A 17,542-nucleotide genomic window follows, 5' to 3' on the forward strand; every position below is an offset into this window, starting at 1 on the left:
TGTGTTTGGAGAGCATGCAATACACTGAGCACAAAGCCGGTTGGAGGCAGTGTGTGCGCTGGCTTATTGAGCGGCTCTAAAGACTTTGAATTTCAAATAGCTGAATTCGCTCAAAATACAAACGGCGCGCACCTTGGCTCTTAACCGGGTATCGAACGCAATTTTTTGGAAAAAAATTAAATTTATTCATTGTAGAAAAAATTAAATTAGACATTTTTTCTTATCAAATAGAAAAATAAATGAAAATTTGCAAATCTCAATCGTGTTTGCAATAAAAAGTGGTCTTCCSATTGCTTGCTTGTTGTTGTTGCTACTGCGCGTTCTGGACTTCCCACTCGGCGCGTGTGTGCTTGTGTGAGTGCGTTCGTTTTTTTCTTGTGTGTACATACTATATGTATGTATGTATATGATATTCGCATGCAGGTTAGTTGCTTTTGCCGCTGCCACGCTGCCGCTGGCTCACTGTAGCTGCTGGGTTAGCCCACTGCTGGTGGTCACGGCAAGTGCCAGTATCAATTTTGTTCGGTTCATAAAAGCATCGCAGTAGCAACGGTTTTATAGTATGACGCAGGCCAGTGGTCGTTGAGAGCAAAATTCAAATACAGTTTTACTATAAACGTGCGTAGATGAGTAAGCCGCAGTAGTAAATTCAAACAAAAGAAAAAAGAAATAAAAATCACGCGCTGAAAAACCAATAATGTTATAAATGAATAAATTAAAGCTAATAAATACAAGAAAAAATATACAAAATATGAGTTAGTGATCTGAGTAATAAGAGATAATAAAAAGTAGAAAATACAATTTAAAAACAAATAATTTTATTGCTTCAATGACGTCTGAAATTCAAAGTGACTGAAACTTATATACACAAGATTACTATATATGTACATATGTATCTTTGCGGAAAAATGCAGTGAAATAAATATTCGTGAAAAACATCAAAATTTCGCGCTAAAACGGTTTGTGAAAATTAACACTGTTTTATTGTTGTTGTGTTGTTATTTAAAAGCGTTTGATAAGCTGCATTTGGAATAACATATGTGTGTATGCATGTGTGTGTATACATGCATCTTAATATCAACAGCATAGCGGTAATAATGTGCTATTTCTAATTAATAAATTAAGTCAATAATTAAATATAATTACAACTAACACACGTTTTATAAGTAAACGTCTACGCGGAAACTTACGAAATGTTACTCTGTGCTTATCTACTTAAGTAAACGTTGTTGTGAAATGTGAATAATATTTGGTTAGTCGTTTTCCGTTGAAAAGAATTCCAACTTCTTTCGTAAAAATAAACAGCGAATTAGCGGAAAAGTTCACTGATTGATTTGCATCAATGTTTTTGATTTTGGCGAAATGCTCAAATTTAATTAGCGCTTATTAACGTCAACTCCAAATGACTTGGCGCCAAGCGAATGTTGTGATTTTGTGTTTTTTCTTTCTCAATAATGACAAGTTACGTAAACATGTAAACGCTTGCATTCTAAAAATAACTCAGGATTGTTTTGTAAAATGAAATACATGAATGTATTGAATTAGTGAAATCATCGATCGAAAGAAATAAACATATGCTTTATGCACTATTAGGTTATGCGGGGCCGTTTTCTAAATGTCTGGTTAGTAATCATCTGCCTATTAAGTTCTGATTAAAGTTTTTTGCCGAAAGAATGAGTATTGGTTAAGTTAACCAGAACTTAACTGACAAATTAAATGAAGCCTGAAAGAGAGAAATTCGATTCGTTTTTTCTTGCTCCCAGAATAAATCGCCAAAGTTAGGGCTATTTTGATGGCTCTAGACTGGCGTAGCCTCATAATCATAACTAGGAGCGACACTTAGCAATCAATTAATTTTTTTATAGCTTTGTAGTTTGGCTATTGGTATTATTCCTGGGCGATCTACTATATTCTTTCCGCACAAAGAACTGGCGTATTTCAAAAGGTGTAGTATTCCACATTTTCAATCTTTAAGTCTCCGTCAGATGTGTAAAAGTTTTTTGTGTATTTCATAATTTTATTGTCGTCGTATAATATTTTGATTATTACACATAATTTTATTTATTGCTTTTGATTCCGTAAGAGAGTAGCAAGGAGTGGTAGCTTGGAGGGGATTTTTATACCTTGAACAGGTTGTAGATATTTTGTAAAATACAAAAAAAAAAAAATAAGTTTGTAAAATACAAAAAAAAAAAAATTGTATACAAAAATTTCAAAAATCCTTTTTCGACTGGGCTTAAAGGACTTTCACGCACATTTATTTTTTTTGGTTGTTGGACCCACGTCCAACCATCATTTTCAATCACAATAATTTTGCATTCACAAGACCATAGGTGGTCGAACCATTCGGCTCCACCTCAAGTAATGCGTCGTTTTGCAAACTAAATACGATTGCATCTATATATGTATGTGTGGATGTGGTTTGCTAAGTATTGACTCCTTTTAAGTCAATCTGCCAAAGAAATTTGTGCACGTAATTCTTGCTGAATGCCTGCAGCGGACTTACGCGGTTCGCGCGTCGACAATCTTACAATATTTTGCTCAGCTTTCGCAGTCGTTTTCGTGGCCGGTCTCGTTTTTTCCACATATTTTCATTCAATTTTCGGGACCTATTCAAAATTTCCTTGCATATTGCATGTTATCATTTCTTCTTTTTCAAAAGTACATATATAGGGTTGTATTTATTTTCAAAATATAACCTTTGATTCTATTTTCTTGTCCATAACTGTATACATATGAATATATCAACGTGACGAGTTAATTCCATTTAGCTGTGACGATTTGTCTTTCTGTTTAACGCTCCTTCAGCCTGTAAAATCCAACTAGTCCCTCAGTTTCTGAAATATCAATCTGAAAATCTGCACACTTCCTTTTCACCCCAACGAACGAACCCTTATTGCATATACATACATACATATGTATGTATGTGCTTGTCGGGCAAACTGATCAATCAAAATGAAGCTCATGAATGGAAACTTTTTTTATTTGAGAAGATATCTTCACGTTATTTATTGCCGAATAAATTTTTTAGAAAGAACCACTATTGCCGGTAGCTGCCATATACAGCCATGGACACATAAATAGCACACTTGGTCATCAAATAAAACACTGAGATAAACTTCTTTTTATACCCTTTTATCTTACAAGAAATGGATTTGTGAAGGGTATGACTGCTGCAGTTGTCACAATTTTTCCTTATTTATGGGATTACTGAGTTCCTCATATCAGTATTTTTTCAAACATTTTTTTCTCATATAAAAAATTAAATATTTTATTAGATTTTTTTAATTGTTACAAACATGCATTATCAACAAATGAATCCTGAAATTTTTGAAAAAGAAAAAAAAACACTATTTTAAACTCGGGCATTGCGACGCCATTTACACAAAGATGAAAATTTCAGTAAAAATTTCGGGAAATTTTTTTCAAATAGTTGTAATCGAAAAAATCTTTCGTCCAAGTCCTTAAAAATTGTAACTCAAAGACCTGTGTAAAACTTCATGAAGATCGGTTGAGCAGTTCTCGAGAAATTTCCCAACTGACTTCAAAAACACAGTTTCGAGAAAAACGCATTTAAAGACGGCGCACTTAGCCTAGCAAGGGCACAAGTTCTCAAGGCCGTATGAAGCTAGTACTCGGATCAACTTGAAAATTTAAGACAACATTTTAGAGGTGTTGTAGAATTTAATAAGATAATAAAAAAATCCATTTTTTAAGCCCGTAAAAGCATGTAATATTTTATATGTTATTTTTTTTTTTACAGATCGATTCATATTCGTCATATAGCACTTCACAAAATCATATGAAATTCACTTGATTTTCTATTCTACTTTTAATACAGAATCGTACCTAGATATGTATGAGCATTGTATGTATGTATGTATGTAGATTTACAAGTTTACTTTAATTTAAAAGCGAATAACTATGACAGTACTCTAAGTAGAGAGTTTAGACGAAGAGAATCTCTCTCTTTAATCAACTGTCTTGGCCAAAAATCAGTGAACATCAATATTTACTAATCGAGCTCACAAACAAAAAAAACAAAACAAAAAATCAAGCTTAATATGAAAACACACATTAACACCTTCGTTTCAGCAAGCTTTTTAGTTCGTTTTCTTTTTCTGGGAACTCGTTAAAGCCCGCGCATCAGCGCAAGAAATAAAGTCATACACGCCGGCGCAGCTGTTTCGGCGTGTCTTTCGCGATATCGGCGCGCTGCCGCCTTCAGCGGAGCGTGTGACTCACCATACAATGCGTGCTGAAGCATTCCGTGAGCTACGAGGCAACAAAGCAATAGCCGAGACAAGTGTACGTCACGCTGACGACGTAAGACTGCGGAGCGCCGCTGTCTTGTTTCAAAATTACGAAATTGAGTGAAGAGATTGAAGTGTATTAATTTATGTTAATTTGTCGATGCTTTTTGCTTAATCATTTATTAACTAAGCTGCTAATTTGTCATATGCATAAACAAGTGCTGATGCTCGCGTATAAGTATGTATGTAYGAATGTGTGTGTGTATATGCAAATCATTCTGAGCAATTAAAAATCAGTGATCAATTCAAAATTTCCGGTAGAGTATGGGATTTTCCAATTTTTTCGGAAGCTACGATGATACATTTGCGCGTAGCAATCACGCTACGCTATAATATAACAACAACAACAATGAAACTGTAACGATTTGTGTTAAATTTCCCAATGCTCATTTAAACCGGATTATAAATTTCAGTGTTTCGATAAAAAAAATCTATTTAAATGACAAAAGCAGAATTTGTGTGCCAGACGGTTTTAGTCGAAAGTTTACAAAACGCTACAACTTCGAAGCAAACGCAAGTCAAAGTGAAAAGAAAACCGTTAGAAAACGCATGTAGAGACACACGCTGAATGCGCGCACCCCAGTGAAGTACAATTTCTTGACTTATTTGGTTCTGAAAATCCGCAAAGCTGAAGATAAAAACTACGCCCAGTAATCCCTCCGCCGCCGCCACCGCCGCTGCCGCCCTCGCTTCGAATAATATTGCGCCATTACAACAACATACAGGAAGAGCTCATAACGGTGCAGATAGCTACCACCTACCGACGCAGACGCAGCCACCGTCACTGGCTTTACCCAACAACACCAACGTGGCTGCCGTTGGTTGTCTTCGGTCCATTTCTTCCGCCACCGTTTATCCGAACGCCGCCAAAATTGCTCCTTACCAAAGACGCATGCATTTGCCGAGCGCATCGGCTGCAGTCTACAGCGGCGGCTCAACGTCTGGCGGACTCGTCGGCCTCGGCAGTGGAGGTGGCGGTGGCGGCGGCGTTGGTATTGGCGTTGGTATCGACGATGCCGTCGGGCATAATGTGTGCAGTCTGATTGGCAATGGCGCCGCCGCTATGGCCACATCGTGCACCTCGCCAATGCGTTGGTGTGAAGGCGCCTCAGTGCCGCAACCGTTACCACCTAGTAATGCGAGCATTGGCAGTAGTTCACCCATTGGTGGCGCTAGCAATGGCACGGTGCATAGTAGTAATAGTAATACGAATAGTAGCAGTAATAATAATAATAATGCTAACAACAATAACAATCACAGTAGTGGTGGCAACAATGTTGGCTGTCAGGATCTGTGGTGGACGGAGCGCATGGTGGAGATGGCACACGAGAAGTTTCCCAACGAATTAGGTGAGTGGTGAAGTTAGTTTGAAATTATTAATTTTTTTTTATGTTTGTACATTATATGATAAAAGATGAAACATATAAGATGTAGCTATGTGGGCATTACTATAATATGGTTTATACCATCTGATCAAATTTAACTCAGACTACAAAAAAATAACTTTTTCATGTATTTTAATATTATATAAATCTCGCGGCGTCCTTCCAGTTCACTGATTTTAGCGAATTAATTTTAATGACTTCAGTGAATTCATGGCGTATTCCCCATAGCAGATAAACTAAAATCTGCCTAATACAGTGGCTAAGCGACGACTCTGGTTTCATGTTTGACCAAAAAATAAGTCCCAATCACACTGAAATGTGTCGACCCATTATCATGGAGAAAAATCCATGAACTTTCTGCCCACAAACCCGAATGGCTTCACATAGACGATTAAAAACGGCCAAGTAGTATTCCTTAACGACCGTCTGATCCTCAGCTACGTTGTCAAACATGACTTTTGTGACCTCTACTCAATATCGTGTTTGCAAACTGGTTGTAAAAAGTTGCTGGACAAACTTTTCGCGTCATAAACAAACAGTTTAGTACTCATTGACATATGGATATTATGTCTAATGATTTTCGTCCTTCACATATTACTTTCACCAGTTTTTGAATATGATTTCTATCAAGCCTCTGTTGGTCAAAAGATAATTCGGTATTTGCAATTCCGTTTGTTTTACTCTCTATAGGGAATCTGGGTTCCTTAAAGTACATGTGACTGAACACTCGGAAATTCTCACACATTTTGATTTTATACCGTATCACTTGGATCAAGGAGGCGCTAAATCGAACTCTGGTGGTTCCTTTTCTGCCCATATACCGACGAGGTAGTTGTGAGGGGGAAGAAGCCAGTCAGCTTCTTTACGGATGGGTCAAAGCTTAGGAGAAGGTTGGTGGAGGGATTCACTATCAGAAGCTCTCTATCAACTCCAACTTTAGACTTCCTGACAGTTGCCGAGTTTTCTAAGCCGAGGTCGCAGCCATTAAGTTAGCAGTAGGTTTACTGCTCCAGAGTACAGCCGCCTTCAGAAGAGTGACCATCCACTCAGATAGCAGGGCGGCGATACTAGCCTTGTATTCATTAACAGTACTTCAGTGTTGGTCAAAACGCCTAACCTCGCTATCAATAGCATCGAGTCTCTTTGTGATAAGACTGGTATGGGTGTCAGGCTACAGTAGAATCGCATACAATTGTAAAGCAAATGAGCTATCAAGGAAAGTCACCCCATAACCGCTATCAGTAGAATGGTAGCGCGTCGTATTCTCTTCTGTTCTACTACTAACCACCAATGAAACTTGAGCTGTTGCAAAATCCTTTTGTTGCAAGATCGGTCGCAAGAGATCTAGTGATATCTTGGGCCTCTCCCCAGTTGTGGTGGTTTTAATAGATCCGTCCATGCTGTAATGTTTATAACGAATTATGGTTTAAAATGGGGATCAAAAGCTAGTGGACTCCTAAATTCTCTCATGACTTTGCACGTGCTTCGAATTATTTAAAAAATAAAGATTTTTTATAGCTCTAACGCAATAAAAAAAAATATTTTTCGCTATTAAGAAGTCTTGTGCCACAAAAATTAATGTTCATATTTATAATTAATATGACAGAGTAAAAGTAGTACCCGGAGGCACATGCGTACAAACAATACAAACAAGTGTATACTTGGTACATAAGGCTTCTTTGTGCCTGTAATTCAATTCGCCTGATATTGATGCGTCTTTCGAGTAAGTGCTATGAACCTATGTACATATGTATGCGTTAAAAAAATTAATGATTTCGCATTTTTTGTTGGCATGAGACTTTGTTTTTTGCGACTGATTCGTTTCAGAATACTCAATTTTCATTCAGAAGATGCTTGATACTTGAGAAATATGTTGCAAATTATAGTTTTATTTATGCCAAAAAGTAATGGATATGGGATGAACGCGTGTTGTATTAAAAAAATTCAAAAAATCACACACACACACATATGTATATGCAGTGATATGATTACGGTAATTTGAATTTTAACAACTTAAGTACACTCAGACTGAGATATGAGATAAAAGTGTCAAAAACTTGTTAGTTTTGAAATTGGTTAGTTGGAATTTCGACAACTGTTGAGTCAGTGCATTGACTAATTTCCGGTAGTCTAGTAAAATCTACTTCATTACAAACAAGCTGCTTGGATCACATGCCATTTTTTCTGCGTTTCATTTGTTCCATTTAATAAAAAGTTTCCATAAAATCCAAATTAAAATAAAAAACTTTGCTGGCGCTTTTCCTGTATATTATTACCACATCAATCCGTTTCAAAAGACTTAACGTAAAAAACTTAAATCATTAATATAGTATTTTCATTGGAATATTATTCCATTGATGCTTCATCTCTGAGAAACATGATTGCAAGTTTGTACGGCTATTGGTATCTTAGAATCCAAAATTGCCAACAAAGGCCCAATTGGACTTAAATACGGTGAATGAGCTGCCCAGTTAAGGTTTTCGATTATGATTTCTTCMAAAAAAAAAAAAAAAAACGAGGAGCCAAGCGAGATGTGTATTTGGGGTCAGTATCTTATTGGAAATTAAACTACCCCAAATTAATTTTTTCCGCACTTATTGTCAAATTTTTGCTAAAGATGTCAACATATGAAGCACCCGTCATTCGTCCATCGATTTTAACTAAACTGCCTAAACCAAATTTTGAGAAACCGCCCAAAGCCATGAGAGAACCTTCTCCATGCTTCACTGTTGATTGTATGTTCTATATGCACTGCGGTTTTATCAGACCAAACTACTTTAACCCAAAAACTAGTTGGCATATTTGGATATGTTTTGTAAACTTTACTCTCTTTTTCCTAATCGCAATGGAAATCATAGGCCTTTTTTGCGAGATATTTCTTCAAATCAAATGTTCCTAGATGAAATTTGAGGTTTTTCGGCAACTATTCTATAATTACACGAAAAATCTTTTCAGCGTCAAGCGAAAATTGTCGTGATGGAATCGCGATGAGGCGACCAAGCCAGTATTAACGGTCAGAAAGGTTTTGCTATGAGTTTGGTGCATATACTTTCAGTAGCTCATCTACAGCCAAACTCTCAATTTGAGCCTCTACTGTCAATATTCGATCGCCAGAAGGAAGCAATCTGCAATACATATCGATAGTGACTCGCCATTGCTACGTTGGCTTGCTCTTATGCTTTCAACATAATGTAATAGTCCGGAGCTGGTGCTATTACTACTTAGTCCTATCTATGGTGAATAATTACGCTGGTAAAACATTTAGCCTGAAGAGAAGCTTTGGGAAACCGATTGTCCCTGTTTTTTGCCCAAAGGGACGAAGTTGGCATTATGAAATTAACTGAAAAATGTCAACTAGCAATGTCAACATCATAACTGAAAATTTGCTAATTCGGAAAAAACATGTTTAAGCTATTCAGGTATTCCACATTTTCTACGGCATAATATCGGCATATACTTATGGGCAAGAAATAGTAAGATTTTTAAAATTCGCTCGAAAGCACATTCGTCGACATGTTTTTTTTTCTTGCTTGATAAAAATAATCATTAATGTTTAGTATACGCTTGTCTCTCAAAAGTACAGAAATTGCATTCGGCGATTTTTACGATAGGTTATTTAAGAACTTCCATTAAATTTTGTGTATGAAATCAAGTTTTGGATGCCGAAACGTTCAGAATGTTGAAAAAGGCCTTTAGTGACAATTGTTTGTCGCGAGCAAATCCGTTTGATTGGTACAAATTTTTTAAACGGGGTCGAGAATGCGTTGACGACGAACCAGGACGGCCAACAATATCAACTGATGAACGCGCCAATAAAATAAAGGTAGTGGTACTTGAGCATCGCCGCTTAAAAGTCAGAGATCTTACTGACATCTTTGGAAAATCGAAAAGATCTATGAAAACCATTTTGAAAGATCATTTTGGTTTAAGAGAAGTGAAAGCACTATTGTTTCCAAAATCACATAAATTTTTCCGAAAAAATGTTGTCAATTTTCTTCGATTATCGAGTTGTGGTGCACTCCGAATTTCTTCCGATCGGCCACAATGTCAATAAGAAATACTATTTGAGTGTTATGCGCCATTTGTGCGAATCTAGTCGTAAAAAAAAGGCTGGAATTATGAGCCGATAGCTGTCGGTTTTTGAACCACGATAATGCACCGACACATACTGTTTTGATGCTTCGTAAGTTTTTCCAATGTCGTGCCGCAACCACCATATTCACCTGATTTAGCTCTGCGTGACTTCTTGCTATTCAAACTCAAGCGACGGCTCTGGGGAAACCGTTTTGAGTTAATTGAAGATATTAAATGGGAATTTCTAGGCGCATTCAAGGCAATTCCGGAAAATGACTTTAAGAACTGTATCGAACTTCGGCCAACACGTTGGTACAAGTTTATTGGGGCCAAAGGGGTTAACTTTGAGGTGCACACTTAGATTTTGAAGAATTCTAAAATTATGAATAAAGTCTTAATATTTTGTGCTCATACTCAGTAGTTACAAAAAACTTTGATACAATAAAAAGCTTTATGCTATGATAATTCCCACATAATTAACTCAAAACTCACATTTCTGAAGGTATGATGGTCTTGTAGTAAGCAAACGATATTATCAGCACCGATGCTTTACATTTAATAATCGTTTCTAGGACAACGCTTGTCAACAACACGCCAAGCGCCCGCACTATATTTAAATCATATTAATGGAAATTGCACATAATTAATTAATCAAGCATTTTAATTAATAACTAACAACAACAAAATATCGTTTAATCTTTCAGTACGCACCAGCAATCCATATTTCTTATGCTCCAAGCTGCCACCACACTGGCGTGCCAACAAAACGCTGCCCAGCTCCTTCAAAGTGGTGGCACTCGTGGAGGTCGGCGACGGCACGACGGTGACGATACGGGCCGGCAACGATGAGAACTGCAGTGCGGAGCTGAAGAACTGCCAGGCGACGATGAAGGAGCATGTGGCCAAGTTTAATGATCTGCGCTTTGTGGGACGCAGCGGCAGAGGTGAGTGATTGACAGCAAATAAAGAAGGAATATACATATTTAGAAGAATAAGATTGGAAAAAAAATTGTGAAAATCAGAAGCAGCGGCAGGAGCAACTTCAGCAGTCAATAATGAGCCATTGTGGCAGCGTTTAACTTCCGTCAAAGCGTTTTCGGCTTTGTGGGCGCACAAGTGCTTACAGCAACTTCAGTTCGGCTTTTCTCACATGCAAGAACGCATTTTGCGTCACCTTAAGTGAGACAAATAAATAGCCACGAATAAAACGAATGCTAACTGAACGAACGGGCATGCAACGGTAGGCAGGAATTACATACTAATGTACCAATATATACATATATACATATGTATGTGTGTTAAGCTGCAACCGTGAGCTGCACAAACTCAATGAGGTTCACTCACAGAAGTCGTCACATTATGTCGATACGCCCCAGGGGGTCAGGCACTTATTGAACGCATTATATATATTTATATATACATATGTAGGTTCCCCACTTGCCCTGCTCCTTGCAAGTCTGTTAGGCCCGCTCGCAACCCTTATAAACATTTCCAATTTCGTAGCGTCCAAATTGCATGCGTCGAGCGTCGAGGTGTAATTCTACAGCAGCGCTGGTGAGCGTGTCGCAGTCCAAAAACTGCACCAACTGTCATCTTCCATCCATCACGTGTCCATGCGCTTAGCTGCAACCAGTCATTCACGCCGTCAGCCTATGACATCATGTTGCCGCACTTGGCGTTCGTGCGATCGTTTGGGCTGTGCACCGTCGTTCTGCATACAGAAATTGCTGAATAGCTGTACATTTTGCAACTTCTGACACGCAACACAAATTTTTGCCATCAATAATCGATTTTAAAGTGTGCACGTTGGCATTGTTGTTGCGCCGCGATTGCAACATGTCATCTTCATTCCACTCAACTGCCAGGCTGCCAGCGCGTCGGTAGCGTGTTGCAAATGCTGCAAGTGCTGGCGAGTTGAGTGCTGCTTCGCGATCGCTCGCTGATTCTCGGCTGAAGCCGGCAATTAATGCACTAGAAATTTCACGCAACGGCCAGAAGGCATGCGTAACAACAGTTGGCCGAAAGTGTTGTTGTTAGTGGTGGGAATTAGGATGGCTATGAAAGCTAACTGCATTTTTGAGATAGTTTTCATGAAGTAAACTAATATTTAAAATATATTTATAAATGTAAATACGCTTAAACCCCTCTTATCGAAAATGGGGGGAGAATCTATTTCACTGTATTCTTTATTCTTTATAGGCGTATTTCCCTTTTACAAACCATATACTTAAATTTTCTATGCATGAATGAGTTCAAAATTGCTTTTTAATAACTTAATTTTACTCGTAACAGACTTTATATTTTACGTAAATAAGCATGGTCATGTGATCAAATTTAACCCGGACTCACAAACCAGTCCTTTTCATATATTTCTGAGACAATAAAAATATGACAGCGGTTGTTCAAATTCATCTGATCAAATTTAACCCGGACTGACAAACAAATATATTTCCACGTTTTTGAATACAAGTATTTTTTATTGCCTTCAAAATAAGCTCCTGAATAGCTACAAGTATGACAACAATTATACAAATTTTCTACACACTTGTTATAAGCCTCGACTGGGACGGCCTTCAGTGCTTTCATTATCTTCAGTGACTTTGGGGGTTTTTTAGCTAACTTTTGGAACGCCATTCGCTTGGTAGTTAACCAGTTAAACCTCTTCATAAAATCTTACCTGTTTACCTAAATTGATGCTTTTGACGAATGTAGAATCCTTAGCTACTTTGTCAAGCATCACTTTTGCGATCTTTACTTGACATCGTTTTTGGTAACTATGCAGGTTTTTTGGAACTAGTCTAGTACTGACACTCACCATACCTGAAACATTAACCAAAATGTGTTGAGTCGACACATTAAAGATTTTGAGATTCTCTGATGGCAACAAAAGAATTTTCATGCTATCTTTCGCTGTTTCGTTTCGTCGATATACACTATTGAATAACACTTTCGCTTAAATGTGGAAACCACTAGAACCCTAGTGAGCGGTTTTTCAGAAACCTTCCATATTGTGATGTCATCTCTAAAGTTGTGGGTCTACGTGAGACTTTCACAAACTGGCCATAATACTTCGAGCTAAGTGCGTTTATTTGTTTCTTCCAACGTTACTTAATATTACTACAAAAAAGTATATAAACGCTCTACCAATAAGAACGTTGTGGTGCTAAAGAGAAAGAAAACACTCACATTTGATCAAAATGGATTCTCTAAAAGACCTCATTTGAGAAAACCATGTTTAGCGCGAAGAGCTCTAATAGTTGTCACCGGAAAACATGAATTTTGCGTTAAAATCTTAGACAATTTCCAAGCGAAACGTGACAAGATAAAATGGCAAAGCTCACCGAACATAGTGACAAAATTTTGACAAAAGTTTGTAAACAAACCGCCACGAGCTGTCAAAAACAAGTCATTGGTAAACGCTGTAGCGCACAGTTCTCATAACTTCAAACGCTTCCTTTTAGTGAAGCAAACCGCGAGTGTTTTACAGCCCAATTCACAAACCCCCCCAGAAATCATAACTCTATTCTGAACCTTGAGCTGGCGTAAATTCAAAAGCTCAAAGTCTAAAAATTAGACTTACAATTAGACTTAACCTTATTATTTCATATAGAAAAGAACTTAAGGGATTACATAGGTTTCCTCGTCTCAAAAACAGCCTTCTTAAACAGTTTTTTTCTCATACAAAATATGAAATATTTTATTAGAATTGTTTATTGTTTTAAACATGCATTATTAACAAAGAAACTCTGAAATTTTCGGCCATTGCTACGCTATTTCCGGTGATTCCTCGGAAAAAAGATGCGCTCGCATTGGCAGGATAACTCCTTACAGCAACATCTAAAGTGAAAAATTACACATTTTAGTTAAAACCTTAACTTAGAACTCGGACGAAGGAAACGTTTTTTTTCCAAATAGTTGCAATCGAAAATGCTTCATCCAAGTTTTAAAAAGTTTTTCTCAAAGACCTATTTGAAATTGCATGAAGATCGGTTGAGTAATTCTCGAAAAATTTTGCCAACCGACTTCAAAAACACAGTTTAAAGAAAAACGCGTTCAAAGACGATACACTTAGCCTAGCTAGCCTCGAGCGCACAAGTTCTCAAGACTGCATCTCCGAAACTATTACTCGGATCAACTTGAAAGCTTAGGACAATATTCTAGAGATGTTGTAAGATTTAATAAAACAATAAAAAAAATCGATTTTGAAGCCCGTAAACTCATGTAACCCCTTAAATAGATTATAGATACGGTAAACAATGCGGACAACTCTTAATTCATTAACTCCTTCCTGCAAAAAAAAATTGGTAAAAAATTATAATTACCATCGCGTAAGGTAATAAGAATAATCCGCAAGGGAAATATGAGTGAGAAATATAATAAAAAAAGAAATCTTAGTTTTTTTAAAATACTAATATGTACATATATGTACATATGTATACGCACACTCATATATGTAAATATTACTAATTATACGCTTAAAGAACACAACCTCAGCGAAATTCAAAATTGGAATTCTAGAAACAATTTTTTTTTGTAAATCCAACTTTGTTGCTAAAAAGCTTCCTTGAAAGTATAAATTTCGATGATTTAAAAATTTCCTCTGGCCTTGTAGCAGTTAAGATCATGCCGTTTTTTAATATCGTGGAGTCAAGAGACTTAGTAAAGTTGTTAAAAATTCCTTTGAGTGTTGCTAATTTCATTATTTTACTTTATCAAATTGTGGAATTTTGAGAGTTGTGTTATTTGTGGTTAGCGGCTTAACATTTCTAGGATTGAGATAACGAACAGAAACACTCGAAAGCAATGAAAGTATGTATGTTTAAGTACGATAACAAAGAAAACTCATAAAAAACGGATAAAAATGGTGTCGTTTACTTAATCACATCGATAATAAAATGAAAAAAATCATTATAATTATAAAAAAAAATAAAACTAAAATTGTATTGGTGCGATTGGCATAACTGAAAATTTCAGTATATAAGACCTGATGTTGATTTGTACATATGTGCATATAAGCAAAGTTCAAAATAAAAAAAATATTTACAATTTTTTTATTAACGAAAACATGTTTAAAATTAATATTTCTTTTATTTAAATGTTTTGAAGAACTTTTTCTTGAAAGCATAAATTGAATAATATGAAAAATATAATTAGGTGCATGCATATGGAAGTATAAGAACTATGACTTCAACTGCATTTATTTATTTATAATTTAAGCGAGTGCAAGCTTAAGATATATACACCTTGTTTTAAGAATAAATTTAAATATTTTTCAAGTTATAGAAAATCTCTAACGGCGCTAAAAAGTGCCCTTCAATCTTCCGGTCTTCTCTTAAATCTCTACAAGAAGATCGTGTCCATTCTTATGCTCGAAGTGTATTAGGAGGTTGGAGCTAGAAAGAGGATAGATATAGCGCCGCCTTGATCCAGCTCAACTTAAGTAAATCAGACTATATCCTTCCAAGGTTAGATTACAATAGTCATTTTCGATTGAGGATAGCCTCTAAAACGTGAGGAGGAGGTTACTACCTCTATCTATACAAACAGGTCCGAAATAGACTGCGGAGTCGGGCAAGATAATACTAAAATGATCTCGACATTTCTTATTCGTGTACCAAAAGCAGCCAGCATCTTCCATGTGGAAGTACTAGGTCTAGAGAATGAGTAATGAAACGGGATAGCAAGATTATAAGGTCCTACCATAGTACACCTGCGACACTTGAGCCAGTGAGGGCAGTACTCCTATCTACCTACCCACAGTCGAGGAAATAAAAATTTACAAAATGGCGGCGTTTAAAAAAACCTAAATTTTGGTAGGTTTTCAGTATGGTAAAATTCGATCTTTGATCGGATCAAGAAACTGGTAGAAATTGTATGGAGACTAAGTATGTATATTTTATAAAGAAAAATCACAGAAACTTCTTCTTTGACGGTGAATGTTTATTATCAATAGAACGAGTTTTTTTGGAAATTATTTTTTGAAGTTTATCTTTTTCAAATGTTGACCGCAGCTAAGTCTCAGATGGTCCATCCGCTGAATCCAATTTTCGATGACTCATTCGCGTATCTCGTCTGGTAACTAGCGAATGACACACGTGATGTTTCGCCTAAATCGAAGCGGGATTGTTTGAATAAACTTTACACTTTATACATAACCACAGGAAAATGTCTAACGGCGCGATATCAAACGATCTTGGTGATCAATCGACCGCCCCAAAACGTGAATTCATATGCTCCCCAAAGTGTGGGAAGTGGCTCCGTCTTGTTGAAACCAAATTTCGCGGAGATCACGAGCTTCAATTTTAAACATCAAATAGTCGGTTATCATGGCACGATAACGGGTGTCATTGACGGTTACCTTCTCATCATTTTTGAAGAAATATGGTCCCATGATTCTATGATGTGTGATGTCCGATGACACACCAAACTCTTGTTTTTTCTCGATGATAGCTCTTAGAAACTTTTCAGGTTGCTCTTCGACCCAATGCGGCAATTTTGCTTGTTTACATACTCATTGAGCCAGAAAAAGGTCTCACCGCAGAACGTCGTATCTGTTCAAGAGCCCATAAATCGAGGCGATATTGAATATTGAATACTACACTTTTGACGTCTGTAAAAAGAAAAAAAATATGTGAATTTAGTTTGCTGTTTGCAGGTATAACCTATCCATAAATGCAAGTATAAATAATTTGATTTTTTTTCGAAATTTCACACTAGGTGTGCGCTATCGCGAAATATCGTTTCCATAACTCCATTTTTAATTTCAGATTTATTCACAGCTTTGCACATACTATTTACACAAGTACAGCCAAATAAATACTTAACTAATACACTGCATAGTTAACGCTGCAAAGAGCAGCAAACTTACGTTTATGCATACATATGTACGTAAACACATAGAAATGTAACTACGCAAAAAGCAAAGCAATCTTATTGCTGTCTGTTGGTGACTATTTAAATGTCGGTTGTGACGGTCGCCGCTGCCTTTGATTGGACTGACATTTAATCATGCGCGACAGCGAAAACAATAATTACGAGCATAATAATGTCGCTGCAAGGACTGCGACTAAATAAGATTTTTTAATTTACTCCAATATTTTTTTTTTGTACCAATCACCAGTGCTGGGGGAAAGTGTGTGAATGCGCGCAACAAATTACCATTTTGTCATTGGTCACTTGTTACAGAATCCGGCGCTGGTCAGCTGGTGTTTCTGACAGCCGCTTGAGCGCCAGCACAAGTCACATCAAATGTCATTTTGCTTATTTCGAGAAATTTAGCGTTTAAACTGCAATGAAAAAAGCTTATTCAAAACCACCACTAACGATGCCAATTTGACTACTCAGTTGGGTAATTTATAATATTGTCTGAAAGGCAGGCGTCGAAAGCAAAGGGTTACAGTCTCGAAGCCCGGTCGATTAGATATTAAAACAACAAAAGGAAAAAAACGTCAATTTCCCTTATAATGCCCTTCGCGGGTGCATTTTTATGGCTTAAAAGTGTATAAAAAATGTTATTTTGATTTTAAACGTCTGTTTATAGGTGCCATATGCTATTGTTCGATCTGAGCGATATTTTTGGATATGTTAGCAATACCTGAGAAAATAATATATGCGAAAAATCGAGGAGATCACATTTGAAACACATTTTTCATTCAACGACTTGAGTTTGACCTATCAGTTTGTATGGTAGCTATATGATATGTTTGTCCGATCTGCAAAATTTCTTCGGATTTTATAGAAATGCCTTGGATTATAACCTATGTCAAATTT

The 17,542-nt window shown here is 36.8% G+C and overlaps 1 protein-coding gene across 2 annotated transcripts in view; it reads left to right on the forward strand.

Moving 5' to 3' along the window:
- Nucleotides 1-539: 539 nt before the first annotated feature.
- Nucleotides 540-17,542, forward strand: part of LOC108975803 (protein lozenge) — a 43,156-nt gene continuing 26,153 nt past the window's right edge. The window contains exons 1-3 of one of the 2 annotated variants that reach the window (XM_018944532.1): nt 540-618; nt 4,727-5,662; nt 10,477-10,716. In XM_018944532.1, the coding sequence (XP_018800077.1) occupies nt 5,206-5,662; nt 10,477-10,716 (697 nt within the window). In that variant the 5' untranslated portion in view covers nt 540-618; nt 4,727-5,205. Of the gene's footprint in view, nt 619-944; nt 960-4,726; nt 5,663-10,476; nt 10,717-17,542 lie in introns of those variants that run through there. The other variant, XM_018944533.1, reaches the window with a different exon arrangement.

The sequence above is a fragment of the Bactrocera latifrons genome, unplaced genomic scaffold, assembly GCF_001853355.1.
Source record: "Bactrocera latifrons isolate USDA-ARS-PBARC rearing strain unplaced genomic scaffold, ASM185335v1 scaffold_7, whole genome shotgun sequence".
Lineage (NCBI taxonomy): Eukaryota > Metazoa > Arthropoda > Insecta > Diptera > Tephritidae > Bactrocera > Bactrocera latifrons.